Source organism: Typopeltis vanoorti, chromosome 6 (assembly GCF_054136105.1).
Source record: "Typopeltis vanoorti isolate ZY-2024b chromosome 6, IOZ_Tvanoo_1.0, whole genome shotgun sequence".
NCBI lineage: Eukaryota > Metazoa > Arthropoda > Arachnida > Uropygi > Thelyphonidae > Typopeltis > Typopeltis vanoorti.
In genome coordinates this window covers 53183407-53205216 of record NC_143554.1, presented here as the reverse complement: position 1 = coordinate 53205216, position 21810 = coordinate 53183407, and the positions used below count along the sequence as shown (strand labels likewise).

Below are 21810 nucleotides of genomic sequence, written 5' to 3'. Positions count from 1 at the left end.
TTGACACCAAATAATATTCATTTATCAAATAATAGCACTTATCCTTTTTCAAATATGGTTATAAAGCCTTTTAAAGACCTTTTCCTTAACTGCAGAAAAAAAAAATCTTAAGAATGATTAACATAATAAGATAACCAAGAAAATGAAGATGATGAGGAAGAATGGAATAATATAAATAAAAGAAATTATTACATCAGTAGCATATGGAAGTCTATGGACACACAATAAATTAAAGATGCCAAGAGGTTATATTCTTGGTTTCATCCATTACTTAAGCATAAGCAAACAATGTGTGTACATTAAGTCACTTCAAGACTGGGCTACTTGTATATAGAAGCTAATGACTTCACATCAATTGCATTAGTATCCCATAATGCAATGCACAAATCCTTATGGACATGCATAATGCTATGTATTATGGGAAGGCCACCACTCAGAAGTAATTATGGGAGGGGTTTCAATCTTTGTTAAGTTCCAATCAGTGGGAGCCAGACCCAGAAGTAATACCAAGGTTGAAGTAATGCAGAAGTTATATTTCTTTTTCTTCTTTTTTTTTTTTTTTTGTCAATCATTTCATTTTTCTGTATGTACTCTCATTAATAGAACCATATGAGATGGACATTTATGAAACTAGGGACAAAAAAGCATCAACAAGCTAACTTAGCCAGAAATGATTACGATGTTATTCATTTTTTTAAATTTTTCAGAAAAGAGAAAAATGATATCATCAGATTTGCAGGAGTGATAGATGCTGAAAAATTTTCCACTTGGTTATACTATAAATTAAAGATCCAAGAAGTTATAATCTTGGTTTCATCTATCTCTAATCCAGAGTATTTCAGTAATAAGGTGTGACACCTTTTAACCACTTGTATATGGAAATACGACTTCTGCAATTACTTCGACCTTGGTATCACACTTCTGGGTCTGGTCTTCACTGTTGAGACCTCAATAAAGGTCAAAACCAGTCTGGGTAGTGACCCTTCCCATAATGCATAGCATTATGGAATACTAAGGCAAGTGATGCGAAGTCATTAACCTCTTTTTTTTTTCTTTTTTTTTTGCAAGCTACAAAAATTTAGGGACACACAAAAAATATCATAAAAATAAAAAATATACATATGTGAACAATGAAATAAAAACGATAATTGAAAAAAGCTGGCCTTTAAAAGATGGTTAAGTGGCAAAAACAAATAAGATATAAAATACTGAATATAAAAAAAGATAGGCAATAGCCGAAAGACAAACCAGAAAGAGACACAGAGAAAGCTAGGAAAAATTTGTATCATACCTAGAAAACGATATAAATTAAATAAGACCAATGCATATAAAATACTAAAGCACATGAATGCAGATATAAAAGAAACTGCGAATATAAATTGCAAAATACATTTAAAAGAATTCTTAGATTACTTTACAAATTCTTGGCCAAATAATACTACCATCAAAAATATTACACCAAAAACTTACAAAATGTTTCAAATGATATAATAACAATGAAAGAATTAAATGACAACCTAAGTAAAATAAAAAAGTGGTACAGCAGGAGATGGGAGAACTCTGAACTGAATCAATTTGCTGTAAAAAAATTTCATCAGAGATTATTAAAATTTTTAAATAAAATAAATAAAAATGGACAAATACCAATAGAATGGAATACAAGTATAGTAATACCTATATTTAAAAAGGAGATAAAAGAAAACCTGCTAATTACCTGCTATGTTAGTTTATCAAATACATGTTACAAAATATATAGTGGAATACTTAATGAAAAATTGAAAATATACAGTGAAAAATTATTACTAGAATGTCAAAATGGATTTAGAAAAGATGCTCTACAATGGAAGCAGCGTTTGTTTAAAAAAAGCTTATAGAGAAAAGAAGAAAATTTAATTTAGAAACTCATCTTTCATTTACAGATTATGAAAAAGCATTTGACAGAATAAAATGATATATATTGTTTGATATATTACAAACAATAAATATACATAATATTTTACTGTATGCAATATTGGATATATACAAAGATAATGAAATAAAAAAATAAATGAAAAATTGTCTGAAAAACAATCTATAAACCAAGGAGCAAGACAGGGATGTCCTCTACATTTTTTAATATTTATATTAATGAAATATTAATACAGTGGAAGATCTTAAATAATCCAGGTGCAGAAATTTCAAAATAAATACTCTATTATTTGCAGATGATCAGGTAATAATAGATAACAAAGATGGTTTACCAAGAGCAATATATAATTTAAAGATTACAGAAATACTATTTGAAATGAAAATATCCATAGATAAACTAAAACAATGCCATTTTGTGGACACACTGCAGTTAAAAGTAAAATAGTTATGAAGAAGAAAAAGATATAAATTAAAAACTTCTAAATTTTCACAGATTATAGGGCTGATAAATAGAATGCTCAATCCAAATACTGTACAAAAAGAAACATGCTTGAAAATACACAATACTAACAGTGCCTACATTATTATATGGCAGCGAAATGTGGGCAATAAACAAGTAAACAAAGAATAAATACAAATGAAATGAAATGAGATTCATGAGAAGAACTGCAAAATACACATTATTAGACAAAAAAAAATATTTTTTTGTCTAATAATGAAAAAAAAAAAAGAAGAAAGAAATGAAGATATTTTAAAAGAACTAAAAATAAAATTAATAGAAAAAAAAACTAAACCATTAAAAAAAAATTGGATAAACATGTAAACCAAATGGCTAACACCCGATATACACCAAACAGCGAGTTGGTTGGTAAGGGTAGCAAAAGTGGAGTATGAGCAGAAGCTAGCTAATGAAGCCAAAAAGAATCCTAGGGAGTTTTTTCTATATGTAGCCAGCAAAAAAAAAAAAAAAAAAAAAAAAAAAAAGAATTATTGTGGACAGATGACAATGATTGGAGAAAATAGTATAAGGACAACTACTGCAGAAGACATAGTGGAGATACCTAACGAGCAGTTCATAAAGATCTTTCATTCTTGTGAATGTGACATTCACGGAGAGATTGAGAGCAGCTAATGATGGGGAGGAGAGACTAACTGTAAGTCAGCAAGAGGTGTATGGGGAATTGAGCAAACTTAATGTTAATAAGGCTGTCAGACTTGATAATATATCACCACGTATTCTGAAGGATTGTGCCAGGGAGTTGACATCTGCCTTGACATATTTTTTTTAATATGAGTCTTGCACTAGGTTGAGTTCAAAAGGAGTGGAAGAATGGCAAGATTGTGTCACTTCATAAGGAAGGTGATAGAACTCAGACATCAAATTATGTCTGTGTGTAAGGTTTTGTGTCAAATTATGTCTGCCTATCTGTGTGTAAGGTTTTGTGGTTAAGTTGTTGGAGAAGCTGGTGAAACCTAGGATCCAGAATTGGGTTGACAACAATTATTATTATTATTATTATTATTACGGGTATCTCCATGGAGTCAGTAGACTCATCGCGGGAGACCCAAGCTAGCAAAACAATATCTGTCATATCTCTTCTTGAATTCATTTACAGATGAAGAGCTCACAACAAAGTCAGGCAATGAATTCCACTCATTCACCACCCTCCAGGCAAAAAACCTTGTTCTGACACCTTTGTTAACCACACTCTTCTTTAATTTCCAGAGATGACCTCTTGTTCTTCCATCACTATCACACAGCTGAAACATTTCCCCTGCATCAATCCTATAAAAACCTTTTAGTAATTTGAATGTTTCTATCATATCCCCTCTTCTTCGCCTATCAACCAATCTCTGCAATCCACAAGCTCTCAATCTATCAATGTAGGGAGCATTTTTTATATCACTCACCAACTTGGTCACTCTTCTCTGAACCCTCTCCACAGCCTCCTCATCTCCAAGGAATCCAGGTGACCAGACCTGAGCACAGTAATCCAAATGTGGAAGTATCAATGCTTTATAAAGGGGAATAATAACCTCTTTATCTCTGGATGTCAGTGTGTTCCTCAACAACCAAGTAATCCTATGTGCAATCTTGGACACCTTAGCAATGTGTCCTCTGAACTTCATCTCCTTATCTACCAATACCCCTAAGTCCCTAGCCTCATCAATCTCTTGGAGTACCTTTCCATCTATGTAGTACACAGCTGGTAATCTTTTAATCCCAAAACGCAAGACTTTACACTTTTCCACATTGAACTGACATCCATTTTCTTTTGCCCATTTTACCAGCTTATTTAAATCCTCCTGCAAACTTTCAACATCAGCTTGATTTTTTATTGCACTACACAACTTTGCATCATCAGCAAACAACTGAATATCTCCCTTTAAGCCGTTTCCTATATCATTTATATACAAATTAAACAACATTGGCCCAAGCACAGAGCCCTGAGGCACACCACTGGTCACCTGCCTCATTCTGGACTCGGCTCCTCCATACACCACCTTATGGTATCTCTCCCTGAGCCATTCTCCTATCCATATCACCAATTTAATATCCATTCCCATCTGCTCCAATTTGCGTAACAGTGTTCTATGGGGTATCCTGTCAAAAGCCTTAGCAAAATCCAGAAGTACCACTGTGTAGCCAGTTCCTTTGTCCAACTCTGATGTTATTCTATTATGGATAGTTAATAGATTGCTAAGGCAGGATCTACCTTTAACAAAACCATGTTGGCCTCTATAGAGTATCATATCCTGATCCACCCATTCTTGAATTTTGTCTTTAACCAACTTTTCCAATACTTTTACCACTACTCCTGAGATGGTGATTGGTCTGTAATTCAATACTGCAGTTTTAGAGCCACCCTTATGCAAAGGAACCACTTTGCCTAACTTCCACTCCCTAGGGACCATACCAGAGTTCAAACTTAAATTAAATATCCAGGTAAGAGGGGTTGACAATTCATTTGCACATTCACGCAACACCCGAGCTGATATTCCATCTAAGCCTACCACAGTGTTTGCATTTAAGTTTCGCAATATATTTAATACCTCTGATTCTTTAGCTTCAATTCTCACATTAGGTATTGCTATAGGTATAGAGATATCCTCACTTGGGTGATAGACTTTTGAGAAGTGATCACTCAGTAACTCGACTATTACATCTGATTTTGTCACCTCAATACCATCAGCACCCACTAAGGTTATCCTTCCGAAGTCATTCTTCCTCTTAACAATGGTATTATCTTTGATGGACAGTATGGATTTGCTAAAGGAAGGTCATTTTTTAATAATCTACTTACTTATTACAATAAGGTGACAGCTTCCTTGAACAGAGGAGAGGGATACACAGTAGCATACTTAAATTTTGCAAAGACTTTTGATAGATTACCACATGATAAGTTGATAGTCAAACTAGAGCAGATGAGGTTGGATATTAGATTAGTGCACTGGATCGGAAACTGGCTATCTGATAGGCATCAACAAGTTGTGTATGGGGGAGAAATATCCAGGAAGAGGAAAGTCACTAGTGGTATGCCTCAGGGGTCTGTTTTAGGGCCACTGCTGTTTAACTTATAAGTTAATGATACTTGGATGGGGATATTCAATTGTTTGCAGATGATGGAAAGTTGGAACAAACTATGAAGAGCAGAGAAAATGCTGTGGCCTTATGAGAAGTGAATAAATTGAGTGAATGGGCACAGAAATGAGGATACAAGTTCAATGTTGCAAAATATAAGATTTTAAAATTTAGGAAACAAAGATGGGATGGAGAATTTATGATTGGTGAGGATATATTGTTGGAGATGGAGGAAATAAGGGATCTTGGGGATGATAGTGGATAAGGATCTGAAATTTAGGGGAGACATTGCCAAAATTGTGAGGACAACACAAAGAATTCTGGGAATGATGCAGAGGAGACTGACTTTCAGAAGTAAGGAGATTCTTATTCCATTGTATAAGGCTTTGATTAGGCCACACATGGAGTTGACATCACCTGGTTTTCAAAAGGACGAACAGATGTTGGGAAGGGTCCAGAGGCAACTTATTAAGGTAGTTTCTGATCTCTGGAATGTTGAATATGTGGAAAGGTTGAGAAGATGCAAATTACAGAGTCTAGTGGATAGGGTGATATGATAGAGACCTACAAGGTAGTAAGGGGTTGTTATTGGATCAATGTTGGAGAGGTTTTATAACAAACAGTGGAAGATCAGGAGAGAACCAGAGGTCATCCCTGGAAGCTGTATAAGGAGTGAGCAGGGAAGTGAGAAGCAGGTTTTTTGCATGCAGAGTTGTGAAGGATAGGAATGCTTTGCCTGAGAGTATGGTGTCTGCAGAGAATTTGAGTGTTTAAGGTGCAGTATGATGAGCTGTGTGTGTGTGTGTATGACAAAAGGACCTCCTAGATAAGTCTTTGACAGCATTCTGATTGTGTAAAATTTTGAGAAGAAATCGCTTTTGTCAAATTTTCTTTGTATTTTTCTTTTTTCATTGGTCTATTACATTAACATTTGGCTTGTTTGGTTTGATACTTAATCCCTCTTCTGTTTTACATTTATATTAATAATCAAATTCATATGTGAAACTCATAAACGCTATTTACTAAATGGATATCTTGGATACAAATTGTTTCATTTGTAATCACTAATTTTATTGAATGTATTACTTCTCGTGGAAAGGCTTATACGTTGGTTATGCATTTTTTACTAAATAATTTAAGGAAATTACAACGTCAACTAGGATATACATTAAATTTCTCAGTCTATAGAAAACCCACCCATACAGGCAGATACAGTCACCAACAATCCCCCCCCCCTAAACACACACAACAATATGGAGTCATTAAGACACTACACAACAGGGCTAAACTTATCTGTTCAAATGATAATGCCCTAACCACAGAACTAAACCACATTCTCAACACTTTCTCAGCCAATGGCTACCCCTCTCCCCAAAAAAAAAATCCAAAAAATATTGAAACCAGTAAACCGCTACCCCCATCCCCCCCACTTAAAACAAGGATTACTCTAAATCCATCACCATACTCTATATCCGAGGCAGCTCGGAAAAAATTACTAAAATCCTAAAAAAACATAACTTCTTGTTACAGACCATATAAAAAATTGGCATCCCTTATCTGCTCTACTAAAGACCAACCTCTCCCTCCCCACCCTAGACCTATCTGGTGTGTACCAGGTCCCTTGCAGCTGTAAGCTGTCCTACTTTGGCCAAACAGGCAGGACAGCAAATATCAGTATTTCAGAACACAAGGACTACATCCGGTTTCACCAATACAGCCACTCTGGTCTTGCTGACCATGCACTGGATACCTGCCATAGGATACAGTGGAGAAAAGCCACAATAATACACCGTAGTAAATACAAATATGAAAGGCTTTTCATGGAATCAGCTTCAGCCCTAAGAAACAATCCAAACCTCAACAAATTTGGCTGCATGAGACTGCCTCAAATTTGGGAAACCTACATCAGAAGACCTTCAGCCCAATTACCCAAGAATACCAACAATGCCAGCTAGGGGGGGGGGGGGCACCATCAGGACTTTAGGAGAAATAATAGCTTCCTGCTTCTTCCTTACTTATTGTTTGTTGTGCCGGCGTGCATGTGTCTTGTTCTTAAGTTTCTTGAAAATGGCAGCGTGATGTTGCCATTTTCAAGAAAATTAATCACCAGAGAAGATAAAAATCATACATAAATAAATACCATATTACTCACTGATTACATACCCAATCAAGTTTTACCAAAAAATTGTCTGAATATATTGTCATAAGTAATTGACGAACAAATAAATACACCTATCTGAATGTTCACTAGTATCTATATTATAATAATTGTTTTATTCTCTAATCTGAATGTTTAAAATAAGAAAGCAAATATAATATAAATATATCTGGCGATTAATTTTTAAGGGGTTTCAATTTTTGCTGCCATCGAAACTTGCCACCCTTAGCCATTGCCTTAGTTACTTAGTGGGTTATAACGGCCCTGATTAGGTTTCACTAGTGTGGCAAGCTACTTCTACCTGCTGTTTCTCTCTCGTCAGAAACCAGGCAGAAATCTAGAGAGATAGCAAAAGTTAACTATATGATATAGCAGTCCAACGTCAGAGAATTAAATTCACCACAAGTGAACTCTCGATAGGTGCATAAACAATTACTGAAATATAGAGCCAAAAGGCTTCAATTTAACTTTTTGATGTAAGACTGCTATGGTACTGATAAGGCTTTTGCTATCTCTAGCTTTCTGCCTGGTCCCTGATGAGAACCAACAGTTGAGAAAGGCTGCCAGGCTAGTGAAACCCAACTGAACCAGTAATAAAAGGGGAACCTGTCTTTTAAGCAGTGCAAACCAAGGCAACTCTGATGTCAAAGATTATATTCTCATAAGCTTTCCAGTAACTGAAACTTTCTTAAGTGTCTTTTTATATTTGGCTATAAAATATGAACATCCATAATATCCGCCATCTTTACATATTAACCCCCCCCATATCCATTCTCATTTGCTTCTGGTTTACTTAACAGACTATCATGTGGTATCTTGTCAAATGCTTTAGCAAGCAAAGTCAAAGAATATCACAATGTGGGTATTGTCTTTATCCAGCTCCACCTTCACTCTAATACAGAAGCAGAGTAAATTGGTGAGGTAAGACCTTCCTTTAACAAAACTGTGCTGCTCTCTATTAAATATCATATTCTTATCCAATGATTCTTGAATTATACTTTAACCAACATTTCCAAAACCTTAACCACCACTTCTGAGACAGTATTAAGATATTATTAATTATATTATTAATTCAACTATTTAAATATAAAGATCCAATAGGCTTCATTTCGGCAATATAAACATTATACAAATTAAGGGGATATTAAATCCCACATTGTTTTAAAACCAAATAAGAAACTCAAAGATTGGAATCAGAGAGTTTCATGCCGAAAATAGAAAACTATAAAGTATCGGCGAATTACTAGCGTGAGCTAATGCAAGTAGTCCTAGTACGTAGTACAATCTCGGGCAACTCGTTGCAAAGGTGGGGGAGGTTCAGATCGCTATTCTTAGGTATTTTCCATAATGTAAAAACACATTTCCTAGGAAATGTATGCTGTTATTACATTATGGTGGGAGGTCACTACCCAGACCGGTTTCAGCCTTTTTTGAGGCTTCATCAGTGAGTAGCTAGACCAAAAGATACCAAAGGGTATAGCTTCCCCCACCTTTGCAATAAGTTGCCCGAGATTGTACTACACAGTAGGACTACTTGCATTAGCTCACGCTAATAATTCGTGATACTTTATAGTTTTCTATATTCGGCATGAAAATCTCTGATTCCAATCTTTGAGTTTCTTATTCAGTTTTAAAACAATGTGGGTTTTAATATCCCCTTAATTTGTATAATTATTAATTTAACTATTTTTGCAGGTTCTATTACCATCATAAAAGCATAATTCCTTAAAGAAAAGAATCGTTTCTCCTTCTTACAGATTATATAATGAAAGAACTCTCTCTGGGATTCTCTTTGGCCTGTGCAGCTAATTTTATCTCACGATTTGCTTTTGCCACCCCAATCACACTGGAAACTTTTCTTGCCTATACTTTGTACTGTTAAGCATGCTGAACACACTTCATTTTATATTCTACAAGATTTTTTTCTTTTGCAGTTCATGCTTAATGTTGCTACTCATTCATTTAAAACCAGCCTGTTTTATTCTCCTTATTTTAGGAACACAGTCTGATATGGCCTCCTTAATGTTGTTTTTGTTATGTGCCATCCAGTAATTTCTGAATCTTGGTGATCCTGTGAACAAAGGCTCGCCATCATTCAAATACCTCTTGATTATTTCACATGCACTGCTATTATCCTTTCTTGAAGAATCTCATGGCATGGCATGGCCCTACTCCAAGCTGTCTCCTAAGCTTGACATAATCTCCCTGTAATTCCATACAGGGAGATTATGTTAATAAATTCCTACTCAACTAAAGCTTCAACATACATGAACACCTCCCAGGATAACAGCAAATGGTCACTCTCTCTGGAGGCAAAACGGCTGCTCTAGGCATGGACAAATTCTCCATCACATGTTACCTTAAATAATTCTCTTAATAACTACATAAATTCCATATCCCATACCTATGTATCCTTTCCTCCTTATAATCTACATTTCCATAAATAAGATTCCCATAATAATTACCCTGCCCTTGCTCACAGAACTGATTTGCTGATTCATATCACTTATATCTACTCTTGCAACCCTAGGCCTATATCAACAACTGACAAATATTTTTGTCTTGTTAACTCTTATCTCAAACCAAATAGATACAAATGTAGTACCTTGAACACTCATACTACCCTCTGACAAACTAAAGAAATATAACCTGAATACGCAATCTGAATAAATATGAATCTATAAGTAGATTGTGCAGAAGGAATGATGTAGGATTTGTTGATCTGCGATCTGTGTTTGATGGAAAGGATTTGTACAATGATGATGGACTGCATCTAAATGGTTTTGGTATTTGGTGCCTGGAGAGAGAGCTTTAGTCACTGAGCATGCTGAAGTGCAAATTCAGGAAAACTTAAGCAATTAGGGTGGAAGTAGGCCTGTGTTCAACTCTGGTTCCCTGAGTTTCTTGGGAATGAAGGAAGCAGTGGAGAAGATTCAGAAGTGAGTAGCCTGTGAAATATTCCTTATGAGAACAGATTGAGGGTGTGTGGATTGCAGAAGTTGGTTGATAGGAGAAACAGAGGGGATATGATAGAAACATTTAAGTTGCTTAAAGGGTTTTATAGGAGAGATGCAGAGGAAATGTTTCAGCACTTGGCTAGAGGGACCAGAACAAGGGGTTATCCCTGGAAGTTGAATAAAGGTGTAGTTAGTAGGGATGTGAGGATTAAAACGTTTTGCTTGGAGAGTTGTGAATGAGTGGAATGGGTTGCCACAGTCAGTTGTGAATGTTTTGTCTGTTAATGGGTTGAAGGAGAGGCATAATAGATTGGGTCTCCTGCGATGTCTTCAGACTTATGGAGGTGCCAGTATAATAACAATAACCTTTACATCACATTCAAATCGCACTTAAAACTAAAATGGTATAATCTACAAATTAAAGGTATTGCAATAAGTTTTTCCCTCTCCCTTTCCTTAGCTAATTTTGATATAAAGAATATGGAGAACAAAGCACTTGGCAAAGCTACTTTCAAACCTGTCTAGCTGTGGTAAGATTCGTCAGCTGACATATATTTTGATGAAAAATCGAAGGAAACTGAATTTAATATTTATACATATTTGTATGATACATATAATACATATAATAATATGTATTATTATATGTACTAAGTAATCTGACCTTCCTTTTCAAACCTGCTCTCCAACCAACAGGTCACACAGAATCCCTCTATGAGCATGGATGTTTGTGATTATCTTTACATGGGAGATGAATTTCATTGCATGGTGTGAGACCCCCCACTTACTGGAAGCCTCAAGTGGCTTGAAAAGCTTTCATGCTTGGTCTACAGAGCAAGGTTTTTGGAATATGTAAAAAATAAATACAAAAGAAAAATAGATAAAAATGGAAAAAATCCTTAGCCCACCAACAGTATAAATGTACAAGCACTATAGGTTTGCAAATTTATGCAAAGAGGAGCATCACTGGAAGCTGAGAATGAATGCCACCAAAATCTTATTTTTTGCGAGATCTCTTGAATGATTTTTCCATTGGATGTTATGTGTGCAAGCAATGTGAATGAATTCAAGAACAAGTATGATAGCCGGTGAGTGTTATGTGGCCTTCCTCAATGAGTCTGACTTCCTAGAGGTCTTTCATAATAATAATAATTCATTAAGAAATTTAAAAAAGCTTATGGATTATCTGAGTAATGTTAACATTGTTGAAGGACTTGTGAATCAATTATGGCATAAGTGAATTAGAATATTTAGACATGAAAGCAAGTTATATAAATTAAGTGGATATTAAATCTAATATCATTTCAAAGCAGAATACAGAAACTAAAAAAGTTTTGTGCGAAAATTGACCAGAGCGCTTGTGAGAATACACTTGCTGCCATACTATGAGTTGCCCTAGCTGAACCTTATAGGAAACATGCACGCTCAAAACACCATATATTCGTCTCCCATTTTGATAAGATTTCACAGATCTGACAGCTGTTTCAAACTCATTGGTTTTCATTAGAGACCAGGAGGAAAACCTAAGAGATCAAAAACTCTCAATATTAAGGAACTTGGAGGTGTCGGAGAGGTGTGTTTTCCATAAACGAACTCTCGGTCAGTGCGTAAAGTATTTACTGAAATAAAGAGCCAAAAGGCTTCACTTCGGCGATGCAGAATTATATAAATTAAGTGAATATTAAATCCAACATCATTTCAAAGCCGAATACAGAAACTATAGAAATTTAGTGCAAAAAATGACTAGAGAGCTTGCTCAGATGCTTAGAGTTCCTTAGTACTGAGAGTTTTTGCTCTCTTAGGTTTCTGCCTGGTCTCTGACAAAAACCAATGAGTTTGAAACAGCTGTCAGACCAGTGGAACCTTATCAAAATGGACCAACAGGAGACGAATATATGGATGCTTTCAGCACGCATGCTTCCTATAAGGTTGGGCTAGGGCAACTCATAGTATGGCAGTGAGTGTATTCCCACAAGCTCTCTGGTCAATTTTCATACAAAACTTTTATAGTTTCTATATTCGGCTTTGAAATGATGTTAGATTTAATATCCACTTAGTTTATATAATTTTGCATTGCTGAAGTGAAGTCTTTTGGTTCTTTATTTTAGTAAATGAAAGTAAGTAAAATATTTACAGATTCACTTTCTTGTTATTATAAATACCTTTTGTGATTCAAACCAAGATCCTACCCTCTTCCTTAATATCAAATGTCTAACTCTCCAATTTTTTTTATTTTTTGTTTATATTTTTTTTTATCCCTCACAATAAAGGCACAAGAGCCTATAGCAAATGGATGGTGTGTGAGGATAGGGTTAAGGAATAAAGTAATATGCTGATGTTCTTCTTAACAATTGAAGATTATGTTCATTTCAAGCATTTCCAATGCTTCATGAGGTAGATGGTTCCACAGCTTTGAGGTGGAAATAAAGAAAGATGACTGGAAGTAATAGATTTGGTTAGTATGTATGTAGTTCGACTGTAAAAGGATATTGAGCAGCTGAGGAACAAGTTCCTGTAGATCTGGCAAAAAAAAGGAGGGATAATGGATGTTAGTTCTTCTAAACAATGGCCATAGAAATCTCTTTAGAAGAGACACAATGCAGAAACTGATCTTCTATGGGAAAGTGGCTGAAGAAAATCTGTAAGAGAAGTGTAGTGTCATTTATCAGCCAAACTGCCCTTTTCTGAACAGCATCAAGAATTTTTCAGGAGGTTTTAGGTGCAACATCCCATACATGAGAGGAATATTCCAATGTTGGTTTGATTTATACAGAATAAGACTATTCAGCAGAGAAATAGTATCTTGACCGAAAAAGGATGCCAAGTGTTTTTGGAAGTTGTTGATGCTAAAGAAGTGATCCAAGAAAAAAATTTGTTCTTGACTGTTGAACTGAGCATTATCAAAAGTAAACTGAGAAGATCTGAGTTTTTATTTTATTTATTTATTTTTTTTTATATGGAAAACAAGCAAAACTGTGTTTTGTAAGCATTGAAGCAGTCATGCCAGAAAGCTGATAAAAAGGAGGGAGAGAGGTGGCTAAGAAAATGCTCAGTGTATTATTTTCTTAAATATTTCAAGTTGGGATTACAGCCAAAGCATGCAACTAATGTGATGACCAATATTACTATGTGTGTTAAATACAAGTGTCAGTTTGTAGGATTAAAAACCAGAACTTCTGGAGGAAATCCTGGTCATGTGAATATGACACTGGCTAATTTGTTTTCAAATATAAAAGGGCTTTATGATTGTTCTTTGCATCCCAGATGGTATTCAGACCTTTCTTTCTAACTAAACATCATATATGTATAATTATCATGTAAGTCTCTGGCCACAATATGATAGAGGTGAACTGAGGAGAAACATTGACAGCTAATGAATCAATACATAGGTTGTGAAGAAGAAATTATTTAGGATTTATCCGTCTATGTTTCACAGAAAGAAGGATTTGTATATTGTTGATGGACTGCATCCGGTGCTCTGGTTTTGGTGTCATTTGTCTAGAGAGAGAGAGAGAGAGAGAGAGCTATGTTCACTGAGCATGCTGAAGAGCAAATTCAGGAAAACTTAAGTAATTAGAGTGGAAGCAGGTGAGTTTAACTGAAGGCATCCAGGAGGTGAGTGAATGTGAGAATGACGAAGTGCAAAAATAATGAATAGGGTAGTCAAATTCTGGAAGTGACGGTGGGTGGAAGCCTAAAGGGATGCTGCAATGTCTATATACTAATGCCAAAAGTATCAGGAAAAAGACGGAGGAGTTTGGGTATTGGTTAGTGCTACATCAAGGTAGCACTAACCAATACCCAAACTCCTCCGTCAGGGAATTAACGGGAATTAACAATGCCCTGACTAAGCTCTTTAATTTAAGTCTCAGATATGGTATAGTTGGAAGGGAGTGAAAAGAGACCAAAATAATTCCCTTGCATAAGGGAGGCTCAAAGACTGCAGCAGCAAATCATAGACCAACCAATATCTCAGGAGTAGTGGGAAAAGTAGTGAAAAAATTGGTCAAAAGGGAAATTCAAGAATGGGTGGACAAACATATAATATTGTATGAGGAGCAACATGACTTTGTGAATGGTAGGTCATGTCTTAGTAATTTACTAACTTTTTATAATAGAGTGACAGCTGAGTTAGATATAGGAAATGATGATTTTGCAAAGGAATTTGACAGAATACCACATGAAACTTTGTTACTCAAATTAGAATAAATGGGGATGTATATGATACTATTTAAGTGGATAAGAGGGTGGCTGATGGACAGATATCAAAAAGTGGTATGTGGAGGGGCAGAACCAAGGCAAAAACAGGTGACAAGTGGTGTGCCACAAGGTTCAGTGCTGAGACCAGTGCTTTTTAATTTGTACATAAATGATATACGAAATAACTTGAAAAGAAATATTCAATCGTTTGCTGATGATGCAAAATTAAGTAGAGTAATAGTTAATCAAGGCAATGTGGACAGCTTGCAGGCCAATTTAAATAGGCTTTTTTCAGTATGGGCAAAAGATAATGGGGGGGGGTGTCAATTCAATGTGGAGAATTGTAAAGTCATGCATTTTGGGATAAGCAGATTGCAAGCTGTGTATCACATTGATGGCACTGTACTCCATGAAATAGAGGAAGCTAGAGATTTAGGAGCAGTGATAGACAGAGAGTTAAAAGAGGTGATATTGCTAAGGTTGCCCATAAGATTGCTTGGCTACTGAAGAACACATTAACAAGTAGAGATAAGGAAGTTGTTATTCTCCTTTATAAGGTATTGATACATCCACATCTGGATTACTGTGCTCAAGTCTGGTCCCCTAGGTTTCTTGGGAATGTGGAAACAATAGAGAAGATTCAGAGGCGAGTGACCAAGATGGTCAATGGTCTGTGGAATGTTCCCTGTGAAGATAATTTGAGGGTGTGTGGATTGCAGAAGTCGGTTGATAGCAGAAAATGGGGGGGGGGGATATGATAGAAACATGTAACTTGCTTAAAGGGTTTTATAGGACAGATACAGGGGAAATGTTTCAATACTTGGCCAGAGGGGCCAGAATAAGGGGTCATCCCTGAAAGTTGAATAAAAGTGTGGTTAGTAGGGGTATGAACCTTTCATAGTTTCTAAATTCGGTTTTGAAATAATGCTGGATTTAATATTCACTTGGTTTATATAATTCTGCATCACTGAACTGAAGCCTTTTCACTCTTTATTTTAGTAAATACTTTATGCACTGACCAAGAGTTTATTTACGAAAAATAAACTCTGACACTTCGAATTTCCTAGTACTGAATGAGAGTTTTTGCTCTCAAGGTTTATGCATGGTCTCTGAGAAGAACCATCCAGTTTGAAACAGCTATCAGGCCAGTGAAACCTAGTCAAAATGGGCCAATAAAAGGTGAGTATATGGAAGCTTGGGCAAGCAATCATGTCTTCTATATGAGCCATGCTAGGGCAGCTTGTAAATGCGAGCAAGTGTATTCCTGTAAGCTCTCTGGTTAAATTTCATATGAAACTTTCATAGTTTCTACATTCGGCTTTGAAATAATGCTGGATTTAATATCCACATAATTTATATAATACTGTATCTTAATTTTTAGAATTAATAAAGAAGTAAATTTTTTAATTTATAAAACCTGAAAATGATGCCAGTCAAAAATGAACCATGATTTATTACAATGTATGCATATCTGATCTGAAATACTGTAGTTAAATTTTGAGCAAACACTGATAGGTAATTACGATGACACTTACCTTGCAAAAAAAGTCAGCGCTAATAACCACTAGAAAATGATAGAGAGAAATAATAGATAATTAGATAAATATACAAGTAGTGATTATAAATATCAACAATGCTATGAAATTTATAATTAATAATGATAAAAAGAACTTTACACTTGTCATTCAGTTCAATAAGTGATCTTTTCATTCAATGAAATACAAAGGAACAGCACTCATGATATTCAATTTATGAAGTCAACTACCATTTGAGAAAAAAAAAAAAACTAATAATAAAATTCTACATTTCAACCTTTACATTAAGGTCATCTTCAGGAATATATACACCTATATAAACACTACTACATTACACAACTAGCAACATACATACCACAATAAGCTACATCACATCTAAAACTATTTAACACCTAGCCTGACCTCTTGTGGTAAAAAAATAAAAAATAATTTTAATTAAATTAAACTGAAAAGAAGAATAGCTAACAAATTTTTTTATAAAAAAATCTAAGTAAGATTAATAATAATTATATCAGCCAATCAGAATTTTCTTATTTACACCATCTGGTTCTTGCACCTTACTTTGATACTTTACATAAGGGCTTAAGAAATACTTGAACAACTTAGATCTACTAGCCATAAGAAAATTTTACTTGCCTGGGCATCTTCATAAAAATATTGCTGTAAGTAATGTTTTAAAAACTAAATGTTATGATGACAAAGTAATACATTCCTAAATTCTTACTAGTCGGCACAAGAAATTATACATAAATATGCTTTCCTGTAATGTAGGTTTAAAATGTATGCCACAACACATTTCATCACAATTCAGTTCATGTTTTCTTTCATTTATTGTTCATAATGATGGGAGAATTTATATATATTATCCACAAACAACTGAAAAGGAAAGACAAGCAATAAATTTAATGAAAATAAGAAAATAAGTACTACTCGCTGTGAAACCAGATACACAATGCACTCAGTCACACGATCCAATCGTAAACTTCTCTTTGCAAGATAACTGTATTTTTTAAATAACAGTATTACAAAGAATTTTCATTGTATGAAATATCAAGTATTAAACTACACTAAACTAATCCATGTTGCGAACTGTGAAAATAAGCTTTGAACAATACTCTAGTTGCTCACCTACTTAAGGGGTAAAGGTGTCTTTCTTCAAATGTTGCACGAGGCAAAATTTGTAGGGCCTTAAATGTAGATGTAGTCATAAAGCACGCCACACAGTCACATGTGGAATTCCAATTGGACAAGATGCCCATCTGGTTAACTTTCCAGGGCTTCTTTGGAAACTTTTCCAAACTTCTTTCACAAAAGCATTGGTAGCATATGGCCTTCCTGTTGACCTTGGATGACACACAGAACAGCCTGTTTCCACAAAATTCTTGTACCACAAGTAGATTGTGCACCTATTAAGAGGTGCATTGCCATGTTGTATGCAGAAATTTCTCTGAACTTGTACTACTTTGTTTCTCAAACCAAAACACACAACGTGCTCACTCTGCACTGTCAAAAGTTACCATTTTCAAATGGTGTGGCATATCACACCGTCTAGTGTTGTCATTTGCTAATAAAGTTACACGTCCAAAAATTGATGTGTTATGATACTTACTCAGCTTTTGTATGTCTTCTGAGTTATTCTCTGTTCTCCTGAAAAGTTGTATACCTTTTGAAACACCCTCTATGTGTATATGTGTATATATCTATATCTGTAATTAATTTTTTTAACTTGGGGATACTGTATATTAGTATTTTTTACAATAGCAACTTGTATAGGTAAAGTTAATAAGGCTCTGTATTACTAAAACCTTGGTATTTAGGGTCTAGCTGCTCACTGAGGAGACCTCAGAAAAGGTTGAAACCGGTCTGGGTAGTGACCCCACCCATGATGTATTGCAGTATACATCTTCTAGTGAGATGTGCTTTACATTATGGGAAATACTAAGAATAGTGATCAGAGCTTTATCCACCTTTACAATGAATTGCCCTGGTGTTGTACCATCTTTAGACTTGAACTATGTTTCAGGTGCAAACTTAACTGTTTGCTTACTTGGAATTAGGAGTTAAATAACCAAGCTTATAAAATTACTTGGTAACCCTAATATATCTATATATGTGTGTGTGTGTGTGTGTTATGGGCCAAGTGAATAATAGGTCATTATTTATAATGGCCTGGCATTATGAATAATGACTAAAATGGCCAAGCACCTGATAAATATTGATTAATTTATTAAATTGACCAGACATTATGAATAAAGCTACATTACCTTTGGACAATTTGATTTAAAAAAAAAAGACACTTTCTTCATTAAGAATTTGACCAGATGTTATGAATAAAGCTACATTCTCTTAGGACAATTTGATTTAAAAAAAAAATCCAAACCTAACCTAAATTATGATCATCTCCCTTGTAATATTTTTATATTTCATACTTAATTATTTTTTCCATGTGGTTTCTGCCGCCATGGCCAATAGCAATATGGACATCGTGCAATATCTGAAATATTTCTTCAGAATGAAAGTAATATTTAATCAAATTGTCATATAGCTATTACAATACCCATATATAATGTTTTTCTTGTAGATAAGCTTATACATTGGTAACAACACATGAGTATTAAATTATTTCATAAAATTACAACATATAAGAAAACTTTAATCAATACTTCCTATATTTCGGCAATGTTACATTGCCATCTTCATGGGAACATAAAACTATGATATGTGCATGCAGGCACTAACAACGAGCCGATGAGACTGAAAAAGGCAACTGACGTTGGTCCTAGAGTCCTAAAGGTGCCCCCTAGCAGGCTAAATTGGGTTGTCTTGACTGTTGGGCTAATGTTCTAAGGATGCAAGCTTCACAAATTTGGGGCAGTCTCAAGCAGAGAAATTTGTTGAGGTTTGCGAAGTTTTTTAGAGCTCAGGCTGATTCCAAGAACAATCTTTCACATTTATATTTGCTGCAGGGTAGTAAAGTGGCTTTCTTCGCGTTTTCTGTGTGTTTCTGTTCAAGGGCGTGAACTGCAGGGAAAAACGGAAATAGCAATTCATGCCCTTGAACAGAAACATATCCTGCAAATTGACAAGGCCATCATAACAGATGACAAGACACAAAACAATGCTTAGAATATCAGAAATGATAGCCATAAAATGTGACAAGAACTCAATCAACATTCACCGACACTACATAATCTCCAAGTGTTGGGAAGCTCCACAACATAAAAATTAGTTCACAACTCCGACCAATAGGCGATAACACAAACACTTCAAAGGCAGAAACACTAAGCCGACACGACACTGTATCCACTTCCTCCATGGGTTCAGACGATGACCCACGCAGTCAAAACGGCTTGCATCCCGTCAACCCTCTTCCCGGCCCCATAAACCCTCCTCCCCTTCCTCTAAAAAACAGCTTCTATTTTCAGCCCCCTTTTTCATCTTTTTCCCAACCTACAAAAAAATTGCTCCACCCACCCTTAAAAATAATATATGTATATATCATATAAAAAACCCGGGTTTTTTTTTTTCAAATTAATTCTTCCACATTGCCTAACCCCCCCCCCTCCCCCCAACTCCCCTTTTAATACCATGACAGCACAAGTATGCATACTGCAGAAAGGCAAGCAACAACATCCAAGAAACGGTATGTGCGAATTTTCTTCTATTATGCTACAAATATTTGTCTCTAAAATACATCTGCAATGCCCTAAGAATTCTTAAGTAAAAAGCCAATGACATTAAAAAAAAAAGGGCACTCCTAAACAAAAGCAGGCAAAATAGCTGTAAAAATAATAGTTTTTAAGAGGAGTAACATGGGAGTTTTTCCAGAAATAATACTCATAAAATATATATATATATATATATATAAGGGTGGTCTGAAAAGTTCTTGGCCTCGGCCATAGATAGCAACACTATCGGCAAGATTTTTTTTTTCTAAGTTGGTACATCTGTCATAAGCATCCATATGAAATTGCAAAATATTCTATCAAGTGATTTTTTTTATACAGCTGTCTGAAGCAAAAGTGTTGTCTGTATCCCTTAAAATGATAAAACTGAGTAAATTTAGTTTAATCCTTTATCCAAGTGTGAGCAAACAAAGTTTGCGCCTGAAAGTGTTGAAAGGTGTTGTACCACCTCACCACAGTCCTGAAGATACTTTCAGGCGCAAACTTTGTTTGCTCACACTTGGTTAAAGGATTAAACTAAATTTATTATATTCTAACCAAGTGAAAAATAAACTTTCAACATCCTTCTCTAAATCCAGAGTAATTTATTAAAAAGGTGGCACACCATTTGGCAACTCCTATAGGTAGAAATGACCTGCTAATGCTTCTGGCTGGTATCTCCACTTGGGCCTGGCTCCCACTGAAGAGACCTCAATAAAGGTTGAAACTAGTCTGGGTAGTGGCCCTTCTCTTAATGCATAACATTAGACATATCCGCAAGGAGATGTGTTTTGCATTATGGGAGATACCGAGTTAGGAGTGTTGGTAACTTGCTCCACCTTTGCAAGGATTTGCCCTGGTGTTGTACTACCTCACCCCAGTCCTGAAGATACTTTCAGGTGCAAACTTTGTTTGCTCACACTTGGATAAAGGATTAAACTAAATTTATTATATTCTAACCAAGTGAAAAATAAACTTTCAATAAACTTTCAACGAAAAAATCGAGTATCGTGCAGTTATAAAATTCTTTGTAAAAGAAGGTTTAACAGAAAAAGAAATTCATTCAAAGTTCATAAAAGTTTATAGGCACTCTTCTCCTTCATTTTCAACAATTAAGAAATGAGCTACCAAGTTTAAACATGGCCGTACCAGCCTTGAAGATGATCCACATGAGAGATGTCAAAAAAGTGTAACAACCCAGAAATCATTGATCAAGTGCACGATATGGTATTGGATGACTGGCAAATCAAAGTGCGTGAAATTGCTGATACTATAGGCATTTCAAAAGAAAGTGTAGGATATATTTTTCATGAAGAATTGCAAATGAAAAAGCTTTGCGCAAGATGGGTGCCGCACCTGCTCACAGCAGATCAAAAATGCACTCGCATGAGGCGTTTTTGATTGGAGCATTTTAACAAGAATAAAACTGATTTTGTGCACCTATTTATTACTATAGATGAGGCTTGGATTCACCATTACACACCAGAATCCAAACAGCAGTCAAAACAGTGGACAGAAGCCGGTTGTTCAGCACCAAAGAAGACAAAGTCAGTTCCATCAGCAGGAAAGGTCTTGGCATCGGTGTTTTCAGATACTAAAGGCATTTTGTTTATTAATTATCTTGAAAAGGGTAAAACAATAACTGGGGAATATTATTCCGATCTTTTAACCAGGCTAGACAAAAAAATTCGTGAGAAAAGACCCAGTTTGCAGAAGAAAAAAATCATCTTTCATCAGGACAATGCAGTTGCCCACAAAGGTGTTTTGGCAATGGGAAAATTAAGGGATCTGCACTATGATTTGTTGG

The 21810-nt window shown here is 35.3% G+C and overlaps 1 protein-coding gene across 2 annotated transcripts in view; it reads right to left on the bottom strand.

Annotated features, from left to right (window-relative positions):
- LOC150105457 (mitogen-activated protein kinase kinase kinase 20-like) overlaps window positions 1-21810 on the bottom strand; it is a 346847-nt gene that overhangs the window by 251727 nt on the left and 73310 nt on the right. For both annotated transcript variants that reach the window (XM_090394158.1, XM_090394159.1), the window contains exon 6: window positions 16339-16367. In XM_090394158.1, the coding sequence (XP_090250284.1) occupies window positions 16339-16367 (29 nt within the window). The remainder of the gene's footprint in view (window positions 1-16338; window positions 16368-21810) is intronic.